The sequence below is a fragment of the Crinia signifera genome, chromosome 12 (assembly GCF_055691185.1).
Source record: "Crinia signifera chromosome 12, ASM5569118v1, whole genome shotgun sequence".
In the NCBI taxonomy this organism is placed as follows: Eukaryota; Metazoa; Chordata; class Amphibia; order Anura; family Myobatrachidae; genus Crinia; species Crinia signifera.
This window is the reverse complement of record NC_139228.1, coordinates 39448709-39465968: the sequence shown is the minus strand read 5'-3', so window position 1 is coordinate 39465968 and position 17260 is coordinate 39448709. Positions and strand designations below refer to the sequence as shown.

Below are 17260 nucleotides of genomic sequence, written 5' to 3'. Positions count from 1 at the left end.
GTGACCTGGAAAACGTGAACTGTGTGGAGACAGAGTTTGAGAACCCTTAACATAGAGGGAGGATTTGGATAAAAAAAAAAGATTTAGGGGGGTATTTAATCTGTGCCAATATTTCAATGCTGTCGTTACCTTTACCGATAGCATTGAAGACTGTCAGATCCAACTTTTTTAAAGTCTGTTCAGTTTTGACAGAAACGGTCATAGATTATCGAATTCAAGGTAGTTTTTGCTGATCTCAGGACTTTCCAAAACTCAACGACTGTTGGTACTTTGAATACCAACAGTCGAATTACTGTTGGAAGCTGTAGAAAGTGGCCGGGATTCCGACAGTTGGAATCCCGGATTGAATACAGAGAAGACCATTTAGAAGGCATTACAGAGAAGACCATTTATAAAATAAAAATAGTAAAGTGATATTTTTACATTTATTTTATATTGATATATAATTTTGGGAGTATTTATCAAAGCTTTGCAAGAGAAAAAAATTGATGAATCGTATAAAAATGACAAATAAGACACATTGACAATTACAAATCCGCAAAAAATTGGCTTAAAATATAGTGATCCAAAATTTCTAAATAAGAGAGAAAAGGGTACTTGTTTCCTAGCACGGCCCCACGATATTCAGTCATATGGCATCTTATGCATTGTATGGCATCGCATGCCATATATCCGCATGTGATGCGATTTTAAATTGTATAAGCACCCTAATGGGTGCTTACAATGTTAAATGCACCCCCACTATCAACGCCAACCGGAAGCGTGGCGAGCGCTCCGAGCCTGCGAGGGGCGCCTGTACGCGTCCGCCGACCTTTTCATACCCCCACTATCCACATCGGCATGGAGTTGATTTTATATAGTGCACCAAGCCACCGAGCCCGAAGCGTGGCGAGAGGCGCGTATTACTTTACATGTATTCTGAATGCGCTCGCCACGCTTCGGGCTCGGTGGCTCGCTACGCTCGCCACACTATCTAAAATGAGATCCACTCCGACGTGGATAGTGGGGGTATGAAAAGGTCGGAGGATGCGTACCGCCACGCTTCAGGTTGGCGTTGATAGTGGGGGTGCTTTTAACATTGTAAGCACCCGGTGCTTATACAATTAATAATCTTCTAGGGGGCCAATTTAACATTGAAAACACCCATTGGGGTGCTTATACAATTTAAAATCGTATACCATTGTACATACAATGGCATACAACGCGATGGTATACGATTTAAAATTGTATAACATCAACTTCCATTGCATCGCATACCATCGTATGGCTTATGGTATGCAATGCAATGGGCGCCATGCTAGGAAACAAGTACCAAGAAAAGAACCTCACAGCGGTGTGGCAGACCGCCTGTAAGTGCATACCAGCAAGGACCGGTAATTAGAGAAACCGAGAAAGAGTACCCGAAAAGTGTAGAGAATAGTAAAGAAGTTAACCGACAGAAAAGAGGGGTTGACCTCTAACCAAGATGACACAAGAAAAGGTGATACAAAGGATTGTTAGATACCACAGTTAGAAAAAAAGGGGAAATGTTTAAGTTGACAATGTTTCAGAAACCAAGTGGGGGGGGGGGAGGGATTTTGAGGTCAACCAGGGGGACCAGGTTTTAGAAAACGTTTTAATTGAATTACGTATAATAGCAGTCATATACTAAACATTTTATAAACATATCAAATACGGGATGCGGTCATTTGGTCTACAGCATGATGGTCGACATGGGAAAAGGTCAACATGGGTCTAGGTCGAAAGGTCATTAGTTCGACATTGTCTAGGTCGACCGTCAAAAGGTCGACATGGGGTTTTTCACTGTTCTTTTAAGCCGACATGTGCCGACAGGCAGTATTTTATGCCCTACCATCACTAGGGCGTGGTGGGAGAATAAAATAGTGTGCCGAGCACAGTGAGGCACCATGCCCGATGCATCGCAAGCGCAACGAGGGGATGTGGTGCACTTTAAACTGTGTCCATGTCGACTGTGTTGACATTCAGGTCAAAAAAGAGTGAAAAACCCCATGTCTACCTTTTGACTGTCGACCTAAACATTGTCGAACTAACGACATGTCGAACTAATGACCTTTCAACCTAGAAACATGTCAATCTTTTCACATTTCGATCTAATGACTGTTGACCATAATGACTGTCGACCACATGCCGAACTAATGACCTTTCAACCTAGAAACATGTCAATCTTTTCACATGTCGATCTAATGACTGTCGACCATCATGCTGTAGACCAAATGATCCCAACCCATTAAATACGGGACATAGGGGCAGATGTATGAGGTGTTGTTATGGGGGAAAAGGGGTATCAGAGCACGCTATGTGCACTGATACCGATTCTCCCCCATGTACCACGGAGTCAGCGTGTGGCAAAGGGCTATGCACCCCTGTCCATATCTGCGCTGCTATCTAAATGATAGTAGGCTGAATGTATGAACGGTCAGCATCGCTATGCTGACCGTTCTGCCCGCTACCGGTTTTAGCTTCGCCAGCAGCAGGCTGGCGAAGTCATATCTAAACAGCAGGGACAGTGCTGTCCCTGCTGTTTGCTGTAGGCTGCGCTGGGGATCTCGTGTGAGCAGCAAGATCCCGCTCTTGCGCTCTCGAGCCAGCCGGGGGACAGGAAACAGCGCAACAGTGTAAACGAATGTGCTATCTCCAGGAGAGGACATCACCGTAGGGGGGAGTTAACATCTTGTCTGCCGAAGCGGGGGAGTGCTAATACATCTTGTCGATGTCCCTTCCTGCTTCGCCTTGCTAATGAGGTGAAGCAGGAAGTATTATAGCGGCGCGATAAGCGCCGCTAGAATACATCTGCCCCATAATCACTTGCAGGTGTGCTGGGGAGGACTTTTTCCAGTCAATAGCAATTTGACATGTCATGGCAGATATATGTTGGAATAGTTTATTCTGGTGATGGGTAAGGGAGGGAAGCAGGAAATATTTGGGATCAGAGGGGATAGTTACATCAAAGAGGCTCGAGGTTACGTGATAACTTCTCTCCAAGTGTTGGTAATTTTACGGACAGGACCACCAGATATGTATAAATGTACCCTCCACCACCTATCTGAAGTATCCGAGAACAATCTGTATCTAATTTACATGTTACAGACTGCTTAAAAAATGGCAGTTAGGAACTGATTGCTTGGCACTTTCTCTCTCTCTCACAATTGTATCTATTGTCAAGCTTTAATAAATACTTCCTAATTGAGAGACCTTTTTTAACCTAATGGTGAAATAACAGAAATAGTGTTGCTGCTCCCATGCTGCTGTTGTGTCTTGTGGGCACTTGTGTAGTCAGATGGCTGGGTGATCAGGGGTGGGGGAGTGGAGACGACCGGGAGGAATGGCCGTGCGGTGCTGCCAGATGGTGCACACCTAGATATTAATGGTATGCACAGAACTCTTCTTGGGGAGCCTGCACAGGCAGCGCAGCTTAGCCTGGGCATACCAATGAAGGGGTTAATAATGTTTTTGTATGCAGAGGAAAATGCAGGATTTGTCTGGGGGGGGGGGGGGGGAGGGGGGGGGGAGAGTTAGGATGCAGGGTAGAAAGGTTAGGGGTAGGCACTAATGGGAAAAGTTACATTAGGCTACGGGGGTGGGGGATAATTGAGGGTGAGGGTGGGCACAATATTACCAAGTGTGCGCTACTGGTACTTATATTTTAGGTCACATCTATACAGACCGGAACTAATTTCATCTCCCTTTTGAAAGTAGAAATTCAATCGTTCTCCTTGCAGCTGATCTGAGGTCATGATCAGTGCGAAGGACCAGCTACAATATATTTCTCAGCTTCTTATCGCATGAGCAAGACGTTGAAGTACAATATTATTTCTAAATTCCCTTCTGCTAGTTGTTATAGTAAGAAGTTTCACGTGGGGATCTCTGATTTCTAAGAGCCAGAAAGCCCAATACATCATCTCTGTTTACCGTCCAGTAATAGTGTCATACACGGACATGATCACAGAGCCCCCCGTACAATCACTGTGGGGAACAATGCTAAATAAGTAGGAGAATGTGGTCTGATAGGAGATAAAATAAAAAATTTTTACTGTCATTTGGTATATTGCAGCAATGGGGTTCTCCGTTTTCGCTTTTCTACATTGAAAAATATGGTGTTGGAGGGGGGGGTTCATCGTGACCAAGTCTAGTGCTTCTACGTGAAAAGGGAGCTATGGTATGAATGACACTAAAGAGAACTACCAAAAGTAGTTGGAACTTCATAGAAATGCCAGACAATAACAGTAGATGTGAATTGCACACTAGCAAAAACATGGGATATACAGCGCATGCTGCCTCTCCTGCCTAACCAGTAGTGGTTACCTCCTCCCACTCCACAATCTTGCAGGTGCTACTCCCTATCAGACTCCACCTCTCTACAAAAACTTCAAAAAGGCTCTCACGAGCCACTTCATCAAACCCAACCATCTCTCATCCTAACACTCTGTTCCATTCTTACAGTCTACCACCCCTGTCTATCTGCCCCTCCCCTGTATAATATGCTTTTCCTTCTCACAGCTGTAGCTAGTTGACACGGGGGACAAAGGGGACACTCTGTGAAGGATTCCCGGGATTCCAATTCCTGTATCCCCCTTGCCAGGTAGCCATCTTGCCGAATGAGAAAAAGAAGGAGCGGGAGGCCAGTAACCCAAATCGTTGGACACTGGTAGCTGGCACATTATTGTTTTGTGATGGGTGCGCTGGAACGCATGTGACGTCATAATGCAATGCTGCTGGACAGCAGGGAAGCCTAGTGGCTAATAAGATTGATCTCCAGATTCAGCAATGAATGCAGCAGGATGGAAGTGTGGACTAGGGAGACATGGGCCGGGTGATGGAGACACAAAAGGCGTAGGCTGAGTAAAAAGAGGACGTAGAGACCTAAAGACACGGGGTTAGTGGAGTTGCTGAGAGACACAGGGGACGGTGAAGCCACAAGGGAAGAGGGTAAGGTTGAGAGACACAAGGAAAGGCTGAGAGATACAGGTGAGGTCGGAGAGAGACAGCCAGTGGCTGACCAGCTTGAACCTACCTCATCAGGATAGGGGGCTCAAAAAATATGAGTGTAATTAGACTATCATTTACTCCATACTTTGGCAGAGAACCCTTGGGTTCTACTGATGCTAAATCTACATTCAATGTCTTGGAGCGGATATATTGAGCAGAGTCATACACATAAGTAGAGACTCAGTTGTGCAGGTCATAGAATTTCTTAATTGGCATGATCTAAAACTTTCATATTGAAAAATATATATTAGTGCTTGAATAGAATTAGCAAACAACCTTTCCAGGGGTGCATCTGATATTCCTTTCATTTAAATTTTGTGTTCGTTCTACTTTAAGAAAAAAACAAAAAACATCTCAAATGAATCTGCAGCAAAGACACCATGTTGCTTGCAGCATTAGTTAAGTGTTCACCAATTTACAAGGCAACATAGACAACATACAGAGATACTATGCCTCTAGCTACAGCACAGAAGCAAAACAAAGCACATGTGAGGCTGTGATTGAGTTGTACAAGGCTGAGCAGTATGAACTAGTACCAAGGCATATCAGGAGAATGCTACTTACTGTCACATACGTAAGGTTTGTCATGTTCATCGAAAGACGTATCATTCCTCCTCCTTCCACCACGAGCCTAGGAATGAAATTAAATATTTACTGACTGTGTAACCTTTAGCATACCATTACCATGTATACACCAAATTTTCAACTTTATCGGGCCACTAAATCTGATTTGGTAGACATCCGGTCCCGTGCACATTAGATCGGAATCAGAGCTTAGACCTGCTTGCACATCTGACCTCTGACTTGGACAGCCTCCCAGCAGTGGGGAATGCAATACATCACATGTCAAAGCACCATGTGATGTACCAAGTGGGATTGGATGGCTGTAAACTGCTGCGAGAAGTCACAGCAGAGTATGGTCACCTTGTGTGTAGAGGATATTATTACTGACGGACAGATTCAAAAAAAAAGGTGACACAGAAGCAGCCGGGCACAGCTGGACCATGAAGAAAGATGGGGAGCAGTAGATATAATTCTATGCAAGTTTAACGTACAATCTGTTGCCCATATGCTACTGTATATGACTGGTTTGTGTCTCGTACAGGGGAAGAATATACAGTGTGTGTATATGTGTATATATATATATATATATATATATATATACACACACACACAGTATATGCAACCCTAGAGTTCGTACAGGTATGAAGGGGCAGAGACCAAAGCAATAGCTCTGGCTGCAAGATAAACTCTAGAGTCATGTTTTTATATATGTAAATATACATACAAGGAAAACGGCAGGTATGGGTTTTATGCACTTATATTGACATTTTCTAACCTCTCAAATGCTTTTTTTATTATTGGTAATCTTTATTTGGCCCCAACTGAATTACAGATAATACCACACCGCTAGGGACATGGACATGCTAATAAAGTACAGTATGTGCTCCCATATAGCAGCGACTTTCTCACCCGGCCCCTGCTCCGATTCTTTCTTTTTGGTATATCCTCCTCGAAGTCCTCATCACCAATTGCATCTTCAGCATTTTCATCATTTTCTAAAACTCTCTAAAAGAAAAAAAAAAGACAAAAAGAATCCCACAAGATTACAAACAACATGCGCACAAGTATTAGTACAGAAACCCATTATTATCTCAGGAAGAATCATTTACAGATTGGACACCTTTTGTGTGTGTCCACAAGTTCTATCCACCACATATGGTCAAATCAGGAAGATACAGGTTGAGTATCCCGTATCCAAAATGCTCGGGACCAGGAGAATTTTGGATAACGGATTATTCCGTATTTCGGAATATTTTAATATTTCAATCATGTATTTTGAAGTATCTTGCATGTATGCTGTATAAACACATAAAATACACACAAATATATTTTATTACCACATAAAATGCACACAAATATATTTTATTTGTTCAAAAAACAAGGTTTCAAAACATGAAACAAAATTTGTGTACTCTCAGATATTGAATTTGAATGCCAAACAATCATTTTCTTGCACATATATAGTGCCAGTTACATATCATGTTCTCAGTAGTGCTGTTACAAATGTCCCCAGTGAGTTTTTAGCAAAAAAAAAAAAAAAATTTCACTTTCTGGAATGTATGGTTTTCGGAATAATTCGGATAACGGATACTCGGATACGGGATACTCAACCTGTATAGTAATGTGGGTTGTACCCTATGGGGCTGAGTCTGAGACATACATGGAAACTAGTCCATTGGAGTCTTCGTAACAACTTCCTTGGTGTAAATCCGTGCATCTAAATGTGCAATGACATTACGACTTGGTGCGTTTTTAGTAGAGATAAGCAGGTTCAGTTTTTTGGGATCTCAAAGTGGGATCTTATTGGCTATCCAAAACACGTTACAGCCAATAGCACAATTTCAGATTTTTACGATTGGCTATTTTGGCGACAAGAACCGAGTAAATCAGAGTAAAACGGAACCCGTTCTTCTCTAGTTTTTAGATGCTCTGTAACAGTACAGTTTCTGAGTATAGCCTCCTATGTGAGCTGATGGAGATATGAACCCCTTAAATAACTCCTTTAGTTGACAGATGAAAATCCTTTCCAGTCGACTGGGAGTTCAGAGACGAAACTATAAGCAGTTAGTGTCCAGAGCAAACTGAACTGAATATCCGATTCGGTACAGCAGATGTTTTTAAAACAAGAAAACAGTTTGTCCATTTAGTTTCTATATGTCACTTAGATAAGAAAAGGCTGAATCCCTAAGATAGCTGTCATGTTCCCACACACTCCCCATCCCGGCACCTGGCTGTACCCAATTCTGTCTTCTGAAGGCTACTTATCTATCCTTCAGTGTGGGTGCAAGTCTAAATTACTTTCACAAGAACAATGTCAGAATTACTAATAACTATCCAGCATATATGGGTTAATAGTACAAAATGGCTGCTGTAATGCTAGCTATCTCTATCAGAGCGGTTTGACGTCACTGGAATGAACCACTTTGGGACACATGCCTGTGTCACTCCCAAAATAACAGTGCAGAATTGTCCCTAATATTTCGGGTACCATGTTTCTAAACCTGTACTGCAGTGTCTGTGCTCTCAAAGAAGGCTTCAGGAAATTATCACAGATCATCCTTAACATATGTCCCATCCCCCTTCTCTCCTTAATGATCCTCCTTAACCTTGCTCCCTGAGTCATAAGTAATATAGGCAAGTCTTTTCCATGAGTGCCTCTGCCTCTCGCCCCATATGCATCTACAGATGGAACCGTTGGGTGCATTTAACCCACCAGTGCGCCAGAGATGGGGATGCGCAAGAATCTCACGCACGCGTGCCCCATTCTCGATAAATAATGTGCGGCTCCATCTGTATCATTTCACCTCCCATATGTCCTGAAGCATGCCTCTGACCTCCCTGCCCAATACGTTTCTCTGTCATCCTCCTCCCCATGTGTTCCTCAGACCCAGTCTCCGTTTGCTCCTCTGATCCCTTTGTGTGATGTGTTCCTCTGACCACCTCTCCCTATCTAACTCCTAGTGTGCTACATATATTTGGGTCATAATGCCAGTGCATGTGCAGTAAGCGGTAATATATGCATAATGTATAATTCAAGTGCACAGTCTGCAACCTGAATACAGCAGGGGGTTGGCCCACAGCCAGTGTTGCCCACCGGGGGTTTCCCCAGTATCCACATGTACGCCAGTCCGACCCTGCGTACAAATCAGGACTATTGGCCTATTTGGTAACAACAATACATTTAACTGCATACAAATTGTTGTACTGATTTAGAAAACTTGCATAAAATAATCTGTTTCATGGTCCTATAAATGAGTTACCTGGATTTCTTGTAGGCTGTCCTCATCTTTCACATCTTTCTTGTCTAGTACCTCTCCCCGCAGCAGGGCCTCTAGTGTGGTCCCCTCTGACATCACATTATCTTTCCGTAAAGGAAAATCTCCCTCTGGAATAACAGAGAAGAAAATTAGAGATGATTCCCCGATCATCTGACGGAAGTAGACAGAGATTGACATGTAGCTGAGCTTAGTATTAATATGTAGCTTTTACTTTGTCACTATATTTAACATGTTATATTTATATACATTGTACATTTACAATTCGATTATTTACACGGCGACTTTTTTCATCTATTTGGACATTTGGCTGTCAGCATAGGTAGTATAAATAATAGGTGGGCAAGGCTTGACACCATAGGCGTGCGCACATTGAGTGATAGGGGTGCACAGGCACCCCCCTAATGCTGTGCTGTGCCCACCCTTATGAACACATCCCTGCCGCTAGCAATACCTTTTACCAAAGATGTTTGTTTTTTGGAACTGTATTCCATTTAAAGAAGCGTCCAATAATCAGTTATATGTGTTTGCATTGCTAATTGGACTAGACCATTGTCATATACATACCAGAGTCATCCATATATGTTTTTGACATTATTTGCATGTACTGTTACACAGAGTAATTAGAAGATTAAAACTGAAAAAGGCAGGAGATTATGGTGTGGCGAGTGCCAATAGATGGTGGTAGGCATGTGTGATTGGCGGTGTTGGACACACCCAATAGGCGGTGCTAGATATGCCCAATAGGTGGTGCTAGACAAACCCGGTTGATGGTGCACCCCCTAATAAAATGTGCTGCGCGCGCCTATGCTTGACACACATTGATTGTAACTTATGGCTTGTCAGTTTGTGTATTGCTGTCATTATCGCCTGTTAGAGCCCTCTGTCCGTTCTTCAGCTGTGTCACCAAGTGATCTTGATCGTATGCAGTACAGCAGTGATGGCTAACCTTGTCACTCCAGCTGTTGTTGAACTACACATCCCAGCATGCCCTGCACCAGTTTTACTATTTGGCCATGCTAAAACTGATGCAGGGATGTGTAGTTCAACAACAGCTGTAGTGTCAATGTTAGCCATCACTGCAGTATAGTAATGCTGGATAGAGAATATATATATGATCATGCTGCACCTGTGATTGAAGTCTTGCACTGAACCACGAAATTGATTATAAACGATTTCAAGACTTGTACATTTTAAACTGTTTTATTGTAAAAAAATAAATTTTCTGTATTTTTACAAATTGTGGACTGGTGAAACCACCCCTTGAGCGCACCTCTACATCTTCCTTCCCTTTTCTTCACATCAGACTCCCACTAGCGGCGGGTCTTTAGAGTAGTGCCGCTCACTTACAAGCGCAGGACGGGGCCACAACCCCTCTTTTATATTTATATATATATATATATATATATATATATATATATATATATATATATATATATATATATATATATATATATATATATATATATATATATATATACACACACACATATATACACAAAGTCCAGTAACCAGCACTCAAACAACCATGAATACTTGAACGGGTGCCCCCATTAACCAACTTCAGCCCAAACAGCAGGTGGTCACATATAAATCCAATACAGATGTGGCACTCACGCTTCTTCATAAATAAATGTAGACAGCAACTACTGTACTAATATAAATATATATATTAGTACACACAGAGCTAAGCAAGTGGATGTAACTTGTTGTAACAATTGTGATTGTTATTTTCATGACATATTTTTTCATTTTACACTGTTGTATTAAAAAACCTACAATTTCCATATCCTGTCAGGTAGTCCAAAATAGAATAAATAAATATGGAGAGGAACACTAAACTGCCAGTGACTTGGTTAATATGTCACATACAGTAGATACTGCTACTGCTCTGTGAATTATTAAAATACTTTTAAATCATTCTCTCTTGTTTTGCAAAGCAGTATAAAATAACTTAGAGCTATATAAAAAAAAAAAAAGACAAAACCAAAGTATTCGTGCATGAAGAATAATCATTCATATAAAATACAGCGATTTACTGTATCTGACCGAATCCTCCACAGCTTCACTGTTTGCGTGGAACACTGCAAAAATAGGAACAGGTCTAGTTCTGCAGATCCAACTTCTGGCACATTCACAAAAGAGGCCCCTTCCTCTCTTCCAGGTACACCTCCTAGCATCTACAGACTAAAGCAGGGATGGGGAACCTTTTGGCCCTCCAACTGTTGTTGAACTACACATCGCAGCATGCCTTGCAATAATTTTAACATGGACAAATAGCAAAACTGTAGCAGGGTATGCTGGGATGTGTAGTTAAACTGTAGTAGCAGGATGGGCCGAAGGTTCCCCATCCCTGGACTAAAGCCTCATACACACTAGATGATTCAATAAGTGATACCATCCGTTATGTACCCTTGCATTTTCCCCATTGTCCCGGGCAAACAATATTGACTGTACACATTAAACAATATCGGTAAACGATATAGTCAGTGACGTCACCTGCCTCCTACTGCTGCATGCCTAATTGACAATATAGTCAACATTGAACATGCAGGACGGCGGACAGAGGGGAATAAACAATGTGTGGGAGTGTGCATAGTTGACAATATTGAGCATAAACGCGAAGTAATGTTTTAAAAAGATAGCGCTCAGAAGGGCTAAAATGACGGATATCCTAAAACCTTGTCTAGTATCTGTGTGTGGGGTCTTTGTATCATGTTGCATTCCTATAGCATCTCAGACATGCCAGGCCTCTGCTGTGCCCTCAAAAAAACAACCTCATGTCCAGAAGAGAACCTTGGTCTGTTTCCCATGTGGAGTCTTTTTGTTTCTTGTCCTCTTTAGAACATGCAAAATAATAACAAGGCTCTCTGTCCAGAAACTGCAATCCAAAACATTGGAACGCATGTAGTAATATACCAGATTAATAACAGCAACGCGTACACAAAATATATCACATACTTGCCTACTTTTGAAAACTAGTTTCAGGGAGATTATGGTTGGTCATTGAATTTTTCATAGCGCCCCATTTAAGGGGTGTGTAATGCTCTACTTAAAGGGCGTGTCTAATTCCATATATGGAGAGATTGTGAACGTGGCTCCTAGAAGCGTGGGTGCATGCTCCCACATCTGAGAATGATCTTGTAAAATTAGACTAATGAGGGAGAGAGGGAGATTGCTGCTGTCAGGGAGTCTCCTGCAGAATGCAGGAGGGTAGGCAACTAATATATATTATGTAGGTCTGTGAAGTATAACGTAACATACATTATGTATGTGTAACATAAGTGCACAGTCTGGAACCTGATCCTTAGAGAAGGCGGCAGTGTGGGGTTTTCCCCTGTACACCTGTGGGCCAAACCTGAATATAGGGTTATCCATAAAGATTGTTAGAGTGGTAACAATTGGCGATTTTGCGATATACTGTAGTCAAAGCTTAAGTGTCTGTTTTCAGGTATGTAAAATACCCAAGGGGTTCTCTAGGAATTACTGAAATGCGTCTCTTAGATATTGCTTCATGGTCCAAGTTTCCTAGATAGTAATCACCTGATAATTACCAGGTACCGGAGTGCCATACTGTATATGGGGGGTTACATACACCCTCACAAACATACACGTATAGGGCTTAGTGACTATTCAGCACAGAGTTGCCTCAAACTGTATACACTATCACATTTGTTGAGAAAAAAAGCTTTTGAATGAAACCTAAGCAGCAAAAACCTATACAAATTGTAGTAGTGAAATGAATGACAAAAGTGCAAAGCAACAAATAGGACCAATGTTAATCCCTGTTTGACAAAAGATTCTGACTGAGAAATACAATCACTACAGTGAAGAATTGTTATTACCATGTTTAGAAGTGTTGTATTAACACACCCATCTTGACCCATTGAGAGTTCTAGGAAAAAATGTATAACTATTGTACTCACTAACTGTGAAATAACCAAGAGTCCCCTACATACTGTACTAAATGTGTTTCTAAAGATTGTTTGCTTAAATGTACATCTTAAGAGGGTTCATTGAAACACACCAGAATACATTTATTTCAGTGTATCAAAGTGGTTCTACCGACGTTTCTTTACTACCCTACACAGTAGTAGTTTAGGTGAAGTTGGCGGGTGTAAGCGGTATGCAGATAATTGTTGTATTAGACAGTTCCAGAGAATTAGAGGGTGGTCCTTTGAGTACAATATTTTAGATTCTTGGGTGTGGTAGCCTCCTTACCAATATATGCTGGTGTACAGGGATGCCACAAAATTTTTAGGCGGGGAGGTAAGATATAATCATACCTCCCAACTGTGGTACCTCTGCCGGCGGGACGCTGCTGCTGCGCGCCGAAATTTTCGGGGGGCGTGACCTAATTTGGGGCATGGCCTATACTCGCGGCTCCCCCGCGAGGCCACGCCCCCATTTTGCCACTATGGGAGCATGACCCAGAGGCTCTGTGAGCCTCTAGCCATGCCCCCAGCCCCCTGGCTGCGGGAATAGACGCTGTGCGCATGCGCACAGCGTTTATTCCCCGCTGTTTAGCAGCTGACGGGGGGGACTCCCAACAGCCCCCCCACACCGCGGGACACTGCCGCCCGCGGGTAGGACATCGGGACAGGCCCTGACAATCGGGACTGTCCCGATAAAATCGGGACTGTTGGGAGGTATATATAATGTTACTGCCCCTCCCACTCCTCTGCTGCACCACAGAACAGGGTCCAGGAGCTGCTGGTGGTGGAAAGGAATCTGCAACCAGAGAACTTTCACCCCTCTAAACATGCCTATCTCTAATGTCCATTGATGTGCAGACACTGCCTGGATGGAGCAGAGACGGGGTCGTGCCAAAGCCAATAACACTGCTGACTGGTGGATTAATAGGGGTCGTGCCAAAGCCAATAACACTGCTGACTGGTGGATTATTAAGGCTGGGCACAACACCAGTTTCCTCCCAGTGAACCGCTCCCCTGGAAGACACTTCTTCTGGACAGATGACCAGATCCTAGCGGCATAAACAGCATGCCTCCATCAGCCTTTGTATCTCTGTTGTGGCTGAGCAGCCACAGCAGAGATACGAAGGCTGATGGGAGGCATGCTGTTTATGGTAGCAGAAAGACTAGGTCAGTGCCCCCATTCCGCCAGCCCAGTCCCTCCTCTTCTCCCCATTTCACTGATGTCTTCTATCGCAGTGTTTCCCTCTTCTCCAACCCAGCGTCCCCCACCATTAAGGTCTGCTCCTGGGTCAACCCAAAAGTGGAACCCAAAGTATTCAGATCAGATGCCCTAAGCTTCAAAAGTGATAAAATGGAGAGTGACATTCAAAAGTGATAAAATGGAGAGTGACAAACAGCAACCAATCAGCTCCTACCTGCTATGTCACAGACTGTGTTTGAAAAATGTCAGGCAGGAGCTGATGGTTGATTGATATGAATCCTACTCAAAGCATGAAATGCATTTCCCACAGTTAGAGGTCTCTTGCACCAGATTCCATTAAGTGGTTACACTGATAAAAACCACAATTACACCCCCACAAACCCCCCGGGCGAAATGTAATAGGGTGTGATTTTTGGACATGTGCGATTTTGGGTCAAAAACGGCCGAAATCTCACATTTTCCGAAAATCGCACATTTAATAGGTTGAAAATCGCGGTAAAAAATCGCACTTTTTACCGCGAAATCGCACTTTTAGAAGTGCGATTTTTAGTCACATTTCAATTCGCATCCAGATGTTTTCCCATTATAAAGTATACAACTCGCAAATGTAATAGGGTGTGATTTTTGGTAAATGTTACCAAAAATCGCAAAAAAAATAGACCAGGTTCTGACAGGCGAATTTGACAGAACCATGCACAGATCATTGAGATCTGTGCATGGTCCTGTTAATAAAAAATGTGTAAAAGTGTTTTTATTAAAAAAAAACGGCGTCGGGTCCCCCCTCCTAAGCATAACCAGCCCCGGGCTCATTGAGCCGGACCTGGTTCCAAAAATACGGGGGGACAAAAAGCATAGGGGTCCCCCGTATTTCTGAAACCAGCCCCGGACTCTTGGACCGGTCCTGGTTCCAAAAATACGGGGGACAAAAAATCTGGGGGTCCCCCGTATTTTGAAACCAGCACCGGGCTCCAACAGCCCGCGGTGTCATGCCACAGCCGGGGGACACTTTTTATACAAGGTCCCCCGGCCAAAACATGAGCACCGTGGCTGGTCAGCCTTGGACGGGGTACCTGGAGGAGTGGGGACCCCCCCAATAAAGGGGTCCCCCCCAGGCTTCACCCGTCCAGGGCTGAAGCCCGGGGCTGTCACCGGCGTCCGTGGCCAGTGGACGCCGGCCTGATAGGGTTAAATCGATCATACGTTACATTGCTTTATACCGGAGAACTACAAGTGCCAGCAGACCTCCCCCGCATGCTGGGACTTGGAGAACCACAAGTCCCAGCATGCGGGGCATTAATGGGCCCGCTGGGACTTGTAGTCCACCTGTAAAAAGAATGTTTATAAAAAACACACACACAGAGAAGTAAAAGTTTATTACACACACACACACCTCACTTTTACACCAGCGTTACTTACCATTCCTGGATCCAGTGCTGATCTGGCTGCTTCACAGCCGGCTCCCCCCGCACTGACAGGCAGCGGGGAGAACCGGCTTTCTCCGTTGCCTCTAACAGCTTCTGTAGCGCTGTCCGAGTGCTACAGAGGCTGAGAGCGCGATTGGCCGATACGTCTCCATGGAGACGCATAGCTCAGCCAATCGCGCTCTCAGCCTCTGTAGCACTCGGACAGCGCTACAGAAGCTGTTAGAGGCAACGGAGAAAGCCGGTTCTCCCCGCTGCCTGTCAGTGCGGGGGGAGCCGGCTGTGAAGCAGCCAGATCAGCACTGGATCCAGGAATGGTAAGTAACGCTGGTGTAAAAGTGAGGTGTGTGTGTGTAATAAACTTTTACTTCTCTGTGTGTGTGTTTTTTATAAACATTCTTTTTACAGGTGGACTACAAGTCCCAGCGGGCCCATTAATGCCCCGCATGCTGGGACTTGTGGTTCTCCAAGTCCCAGCATGCGGGGGAGGTCTGCTGGCACTTGTAGTTCTCCGGTATAAAGCAATGTAACGTATGATGGATTTAACCCCATCAGGCCGGCGTCCACTGGCCACGGACGCCGGTGACAGCCCCGGGCTTCAGCCCTGCTGGGGGGGGGGGACCCCTTTATTGGGGGGGTCCCCACTCCTCCAGGTACCCCGTCCAAGGCTGACCAGCAACGGTGCTCATGTTTTGGCCGGGGGACCTTGTATAAAGTGTCCCCCGGCTGTGGCATGACACCGCGGGCTGTTGGAGCCCGGTGCTGGTTTCAAAATACGGGGGACCCCCAGATTTTTTGTCCCCCGTATTTTTGGAACCAGGACCGGTCCAAGAGTCCGGGGCTGGTTTCAGAAATACGGGGGACCCCTATGCTTTTTGTCCCCCCGTATTTTTGGAACCAGGTCCGGCTCAATGAGCCCGGGGCTGGTTATGCTTAGGAGGGGGGACCCCACGCCGTTTTTTTTAAAACTTTTTTTTTTTTGCACAAAATCGCATTTATGAAAATGCGCACATTTTCATGACTGAAAATGCGCACATTTTCATGACTAAAAATCGCCCGAAATCGCGGCAAATCGCATTTTTTGCCGCTAATTCGCATCTCATTACATATGCGAATTCGCTGCAAAAAACGCGATTTTTAAAGGTGCGATTTCTGGCGAGTTTGGAACTCGTCCAAAAATCACACCCTATTACATTTCGCCCCCCATGTCTATAATCCAAAGTAGTTTCTGTATTCTCCTGCACTGTTCTAATTAATCTTTACATTTTGGGATTTTTCTTTCTTACAGAAGGAAGACTTGGGATGAGACCTCTCCATCCCCCATATGGCATTACATTCTAAAACTGGTTGATGTGCTCTGGAAAAGGAATATAAATGCAATCTATGAAAACTTTTCTTGCCACCACGGAATACCTTTTAAAATAAGAAAAGGAGATGATAAAACCCAAGAAAAAGTTGTCACCTCAATTTTGGTGCTTTTTTTTCTGCAAATGTCTGACTATGGGCCTGATTCAGAGTTGATTGCTGATCAGTGACTTTGCCATTCAGAGAATTATGGAGTGATTGCACGTGCGTGTCAGCTGCATGGAGCCTGCGCAGCTGCAATTCGTAAAAAATTTTTGTGACCTCACAGTTTGACAGGAATCGGGTGTTTCTGGACATAAACCGGCTGCATTTTGGGTGTGGTTGAAAAATCGTGGGTGTGCCCAGGCGTTTTAAGGAGGGTTTGTGATGTCAGCGATGACCGCAGACTGGAAAAATAATTTAAATCTTCGTGAACTGCATCATGGGAGTGGATAGAGATTAGCGACTCATTAACAATCTTCTCCCAATTTAGCAAACGGCACCTTCTCTTTC

General features: G+C 43.9%; 1 protein-coding gene across 8 annotated transcripts in view; it reads right to left on the bottom strand.

The window, feature by feature from the left end:
- The window catches only part of DPF3 (double PHD fingers 3), a 263952-nt gene that overhangs the window by 65886 nt on the left and 180806 nt on the right, over window positions 1–17260 (bottom strand). For all 8 annotated transcript variants that reach the window (XR_014466298.1, XR_014466299.1, XR_014466297.1 and 5 more), the window contains exons 4-6: window positions 8832–8956; window positions 6481–6576; window positions 5572–5638 (exon numbers count right to left, since the gene is read on the bottom strand). Coding sequence is in view for 5 of the 8 variants with exons in the window: in XM_083167316.1 (XP_083023442.1) it covers window positions 5572–5638; window positions 6481–6576; window positions 8832–8956 (288 nt within the window). In the remaining 3 variants the exon portion in view is untranslated. The remainder of the gene's footprint in view (window positions 1–5571; window positions 5639–6480; window positions 6577–8831; window positions 8957–17260) is intronic.